This window comes from Copadichromis virginalis, linkage group LG13 (assembly GCF_057382275.1).
Source record: "Copadichromis virginalis isolate Kocher_CV1m ecotype Utaka linkage group LG13, C_Virginalis_male_GT1.1, whole genome shotgun sequence".
NCBI lineage: Eukaryota > Metazoa > Chordata > Actinopteri > Cichliformes > Cichlidae > Copadichromis > Copadichromis virginalis.
The window spans coordinates 22,342,555-22,348,765 of record NC_140630.1 but is presented as its reverse complement, the minus strand read 5'-3'; the positions used below and the strand labels follow the sequence as shown (position 1 = coordinate 22,348,765).

The 6,211-nt window shown below is 38.3% G+C and overlaps 1 protein-coding gene across 2 annotated transcripts; it reads right to left on the bottom strand.

Annotated features, from left to right (window-relative positions):
* Positions 1-445: 445 nt before the first annotated feature.
* Positions 446-5,498, bottom strand: LOC146695676 (uncharacterized protein C6orf118-like). Of its 2 annotated transcripts, none has more exons than XM_085478042.1 (10): positions 5,409-5,498; positions 4,459-5,088; positions 4,139-4,261; positions 3,640-3,699; positions 2,670-2,776; positions 2,523-2,584; positions 952-1,136; positions 781-834; positions 596-657; positions 446-509 (listed from the first exon to the last, which is right to left on the bottom strand). In XM_085478042.1, the coding sequence occupies exons 2-10, from the start codon at positions 5,071-5,073 to the stop codon at positions 467-469; spliced, it is 1,311 nt and encodes a 436-aa protein (XP_085334168.1). In that variant the 5' UTR covers positions 5,074-5,088; positions 5,409-5,498; the 3' UTR covers positions 446-466. The 2 variants fall into 2 exon arrangements, with proteins under 2 accessions (XP_085334168.1, XP_085334167.1); XM_085478041.1 differs by having other exon boundaries at positions 4,459-5,075.
* Positions 5,499-6,211: the final 713 nt, after the last annotated feature.

Sequence of the window (6,211 nt, the reverse complement as noted above, 5' to 3'; positions counted from 1 at the left end):
TAATAACGCTGCACTGTTTTGTTGTCGACAGTTCCCAGATGTGATCTGATTAACATCTCTGATTATGAGTCAGCTATATCGACAGCATGGTGCATGATGAGGGTGAGTGTAGTTGAACTAAGTCTGTTAAAGAACAAAAAAAAAATCTGCATTTTGCTTGAGTCAGAGCTCAGGCCTTAACAGAATACAGGTAGAATGAAATGACCACAAGGTGAAGGTTACTGCCAAAAACGAGGTTCAACTATTAACCAAATCTGAGAGTTCACTTAATTTTGTCACACAGCACAGTGAATGTATTATAGGTCTATTCAATAACACAATAACACACGAAAGATTTGTTTCTAAGTTATTAACTTTAGCGCGCTATGATTTTCCATACTTGAAACTGGGGCGACCAGATGATTTTTTAACAAGTTCATGCACACAAACACTTCTGCCACCGCCTTATGGCGACTGGTGACGCCATTCACTCTGCTTGTAGATCTTGGTGTATTTCATCCCACAAAATCCTGTGGTAAAACACAGCATAGCAAGAAGAAGTAAGTAAAAATGGTCACAAACTAATCAAGTGCCACATATTCACTGTTCCACATACCGTCTTATGGCCTTGCTTGCTTTCTCCTTGTTCAGCACTGCGCTGATGTTGTTTTCAAGATCCTTAAAAGACAGCACATCTGACTCTCACATAGTAAACATACATTTGAAATATCTAATACCTGCAATTAAAAACAAACAAACAGACAAACAAAAAACATGCTAAAAAAGACCCCCCTCTCATACCTTGCTAATGACCCTTAGATGCTCATTTGAGGCTATCAGCTTCAATATTTCAGTCTGGAAACAAACAGGCAAAAAGCACATTTCTTGCTAAACTCTTAACTTTGCTCAGTGTGATTTACAAGTTGAGCTATGCCTTTATAAGCCAGTGTGAAATGAGGCCAAATGTAGCACCTGTTGGTCTCTGATATGTCCTTTAGTAGCTGTGGTTGTAACAGTGGACACCAACTTCTCTTCTAGCTCTTCCTCCAGCTGTTTGATTTCCTTCCAAACATTCATTACTTGAAGCCTCTTGAACTGGATGCTGTCAGAATAGCCAGAGACACTCACAGTATCCTGCAGCCCTGACCGACATGTATCTGTTCAAACACAGATGAGGTGAACATGAATGCAATGCATAGAGAACTGATAAGAATTGATGCGTACTCATCATGGGCATGAATGCCATGGTAACTTTGGGCTTAATTTCTTTGAATTGTTGTTTACAGATGGGAGATGCTTTACAATTCCACCAGGGTGGCGTGATTGTAAAGCATACATCTTTAATGACTTAAAAAAACAAGAATTTGGTGCAGAAGTTTGGATTTTCTCTAATCTACACAGGGTCAAAAGCACACATACAGACTCAAAAATATACAAACATTCACTTAAATCTTTTAATATGTGGTGCTAAAAGTTCTACAATGTCTTTTAACTTGACATGGTCCATTAACTTCTTGCTAGTGATGATTGACTACAACTGGTAATTTCTCTTTGCCAGCATAGAAAAAAATCCTTTGACAGTAGTCAATGGATTGACCAACACTGAGAAGAATGAGAAAAAGCACAAGTAATGCAGACGTGGCACCATGTTGTCAAGGTCTGGAAGAAGAGCCAAACTGTCACCCTCAGATGGGAAGAAATTAGGATGTTCAGAGACAACCAAACAACTGCCAAGACTAAAGCTTGTCATACGCTGGGAAATGCTGGAATAGCGTCATTACTATGGACTAAGAGGGTGCTCAACAAGAAAGAAGCCTTTGCACCAAAATGAAGTTCTTCAGGCTTGACTAAAATGTGCAGCGGTCTACATGAACAAGTCAAAAATCTTCTGGAGAAAAGTTTTATGGTCAGAGAAGGCAAAGATTGAGCTATTTGGCCATGGTGACAAGAGGTATGTTCGGAGGAGTAAAGGAGGCTTTCAAAGCTAAAAACACGTATCAGCTGCCAAGCATGGTGGCGGTAGGATCTGGCTCTGGGGCTGATTTACTGCCAGGGGTACTGACACATTAAACAAAGTGGAAGGAATCCAAATTCTTCAACTTCACCTCAAATCAACAGCTAGATGACTGAAACTTGGAGACAACTGGGTGTTCCAACAGGACAATGATCTCAAAGACACATAAAAACTGGTTTTGGAGTGGATAAAGCAGGTTAACATTAAAACATTCTGGAACGGCATTCCCAAAACGCTGACCTCAACCTAATTAAAATTATGGTCTAAAAGCTTCATTCATTAAAAGGTCTGAATTACTATGACATTCATAACGATAGTGATCCTAACTGCATATGAAGACATCCCTGCTGGGATTAGAAAGTGACCACTGACACTACAACGTTGTTTGTTATGACTGTTGGCACCAAAAAGTGATTATTTGTTCACTCTTAAAGACCGCAGATATATCTAAAACTTAGCATGCTGTATAGAAAATTAACTGTTTACTAACAATAAGGTACAAAAAATATGTTAAGGTCTTAAGACTTACTTTTCTTGTAACTGTCCTTCGGGTGCATGGCAGCTGAAATGTTCTGTAACTCATTTTGGACCCTGAGGTTTGAAAGGACAAACACACTTCAACTAAAGAGAATGTACATAAGTACGAGCCTGCTGTTGATACTTTGTTTTGTGGTACCGTTTCTTCTCCTCTAGAGCTCTTCTAGCCTCATGCTCCAGCCTGCAAACCTCCTTTTCAGCATCGTCCAACTTGGTTTCGCTTACTTTGAGTGAAGTATTCGGTGACTGAAGCAAGAACAAAACATTAGGACCTAAATTATTTTCCAAAAAAGCAAAAGATGCTTGAGATTAATGCTGCTAGTAGCTAGTAGCTGCTGTTATTGTGTATATATTTATTTATATTTAGATTTCTTCATACATTCTTATATAGTTCTATATTGTGTATTTTGTTGTACAGTTATTTTATTTTCAACTTTAATTTATATATTTTATCTTATTCCTTCCCAGTTAAATTTACCCTTCATTCTAATTTGTGTTGTACAGTTATTTCATTTTTAACCTTAATTTATATTTTATTCCTTCTTAGTTAAATTTACCCTTTTTAATTTTTCATATTTATTTCCTATCTTATTCATAGTCTTTTCCTTTTTTGTTTTCTTTAGGTCACGAGCAGTTGTCCAAGCATTTCACTACATATCGTACTGTGTATGACTGTGTACGTGACAAATAAAATTTGAATTTGAATTTGAATTTGGCTACTGCTGAAGAACTAAAGGTTTTATCCTTCTCTGTGGGAAGTTTAAATATTTACTGTTTAAACCTTGTTTAGAAATACGTGTAGGCTTTTTTTTTTTAAAGAAACATTAACTGTAGACAAGGGACTGAAAATACCCACAAAATCAAATAACGAACTCTGTGACAAGCGGCATCTTTGACTCTTTGTACTGTGAGGAAATCTACGAATATCAGCACTGTTGTTTTCCTTTTTTATGTAAAACAATTTCCATTCTTTAAAGGCAAAATGAGCATGAGAATATATTGTATAGGAACACTATGAATGAATGTCTTTGACACAAAAATGTCTGAATATCACAGTCATTTCTCAGGTTATATCTTCAGTATGTGTGTCTTTGGGCAGTGTTCCTTACCAGGCTGCGTGGTGAGGACTGCAAACTCATCAGGTGGTTGACGTATAAATCATATTCTGTCTGGAAGAGAAAAGAAAGCTTTATTACAGACTGAGAATTATGTTGATTTAAAAAAATGTCCTTGTAGAAAATCCTTCAGAAAAAGATTTTAGAAATTGTATGCACTGCAGCTTACTACCATGTTTAATAATAACAAAAAAAGGATTTCAGCTGCATGAAAAGTAAAATTGTGCACTTTGCAAACTGCAGCATGGGAAGTCTTTTTACTGACAGTCTAAGCAAAACTATCATGTGCAAAAGAAATTTGAGGCATTCGTTATGAATGAGCAGTAATGGAACCATCGCCCTCTGATGACCTCCTCTCTGATGCATCGCGACCAGGTTCCAGTGGCTGCTCTACTTGTACTTGCTACTCCAGGGACTCACTCTCTCTTGGCTCTAATACATCTGTCGGTACATGCTAAAAATGAGCTGGTGGGTACAGAGGAAATGGAAAAACCTTAATTTCCCTCAGGATGCGTCCAAACACTGGCGAGTCTTCACATACATCATCAAAGACGTCACTGAACACCGCAAGGCGGTCTCTGCTGGGCCAGCTCTGCGCAGACAACTTAATCAACCCCTGCGCACAAGACCACACACACAATATTAGCAGGTTAAAAGTGTGTTAGAGTGTATGCATGTTGAAGTCTGTGCATGTCTTTACCCTGTGTTCAGAGAGCACTTTAGGTTTACTATATCATGCAAAATGCAAAAAAAGAAAGAAAAAAGCAATTACAGACAGTTTATTGATGTCATGGTTTGTGTCACAATCCTCACCTCTTGCAGTTTCCTTGCATGCATTTCAGCAACATTTTTTACAGCCCAGAGGTCCGGTTTGGCCATGACTTGCCAGCCAAAGCATTTTTTCTTCTCTTGCTGGTTTTGGTTGTTCAGGCTGTCCTGGTCAGAACGGCTCAATGTGAAATGATGATTTACCCCCAGATCAGATGGAGATTTAGTTTTTTTCTGAGAACAAGCTTTCTGCTGGACAGGCAAAGTCCTTGAGGGACGGTAAACTATATGAGATAGACTTATATGTTCTCTTCTTTCAGGATGTGATGTATGATCTTGTGTGTACCCCAAGACTCTAGGCTCTACTAAAGCTGTGCCAGAAGTGAGCTCAGGGGGGAACTCTTTCATTTCATTCTTTTTTGCCTTTGTCTGTATCTGCTGGAGAGATAGTGGGTTTCGACTTTCTTCTTGGCTCTGAGACATCCTCCAAAAAACCGACTTTGTCTCCTCTTGAGGCTGACTCTGGTTCAGGCTGCGAGGCCCCAGATGACCCGAGGAGTAGGCCAGGATATCAGCCTTCTGCCCGGCTTCAGCCGCCAGCAGCAGTCTGTGGATATCACTCCCATAGCGCCCAGGCTTTGGCTTCACACTGCTGGACATGGCTGTGAAGGCCAACTTATTGTTGTATAGTTGTTTTAAAGACATACGAGTAATAATATCTAATTATCTCAAGAGGTGTACAATTTCTTAAAATATTAAAAACATTCGTTATTCTTTCTGGTGAATAGAAATGCACCCTAAAAAGGAATTTTTCTCTCAAACGAAATCAAAATGACTTAAATTTTATGGTAAATCCAGACACTGCACAAATAATTCAAAGAGAGTTTACGCTTATAGCAAAACTACTAGTGCCTCACATTCACGTGATTAATTTATTTACTAAAGATCGTGCTGCAGGATAACAGAATGAAATAAACTCTCATTAATGACCTCACCTGTTAGCTAACTGTAATTTGGACAGGCTCAGGACAGAAAACAAACTTTCTTCATGGCCGCAGCAGTCTGTGCTTCACTCGGTTGCCAAGGTGATCGAAGTGCGTAATGTTTGTGCTGCGTTCAGTGTCCCGATAATAATCGTACCCGTGAGCTTTCAGGCGCTAGTCCTCACCTGGACCTGACGAAGAAAACAGCTGGAGTGAGATTGTAGAGTACTCTATGCGTTAAGTAAGTTTGTGTTCATAGATATCTAAACATTAACGCAATTATGGGATCAGCTTACTTATATTCAAAGAAGGAAACTATTAAAAACATTTACATCTATAAAAAAAAATTGTTTCATTATTTGATAAGAACTCCAGTGCTCTTCAATAAATACTACATATGTTCCTGCACAGAACGAAAAATTAATACAAATCTTTGTGAAATGGGGAAATGTTGTTACTTGTAAAAACTTTATTCAAACTCTTCACTTCATCTTCACCTGGTTCTTTGTAATAAGTGGGTTATTATGTGCATTAAACACAGGGTCCTGAGGGAGTAGGAGAAAAACAGTGAAACATGGACTCAGGGTTCAAGTCACCAGAATACACAGATGGCAAAATTGAACATGAATAAAAAACTGTAATGTATTTTATTGTACATTAATATGGTTGTGTTGCAACAACGTTTTGCATTCATTTGCATTCTTATTTTGTCCACTACCTCAACATGTAAAATGTTATCATTAGAGGTTTATTTAATGACTATTCACATATGAAATGCCACAGTCCATCTCTAGTCTGAGCAATGACTTAATTTA

What these genes read in the sequence shown, in the direction of transcription:
- LOC146695676 (XM_085478042.1), bottom strand. Translation starts at nt 5,073, where the DNA reads ATGTCCAGCAGTGTGAAGCCAAAGCCTGGGCGCTATGGGAGTGATATC. An exon ending in GCTCTAGAGGAGAAGAAACG is followed by an intron (nt 2,585 to 2,669) that starts GTACCACAAAAC and finishes TTCAAACCTCAG; the next exon opens with GGTCCAAAATGAGTTACAGA. An exon ending in ATCTAAGGGTCATTAGCAAG is followed by an intron (nt 658 to 780) that starts GTATGAGAGGGG and finishes CTGTCTTTTAAG; the next exon opens with GATCTTGAAAACAACATCAG.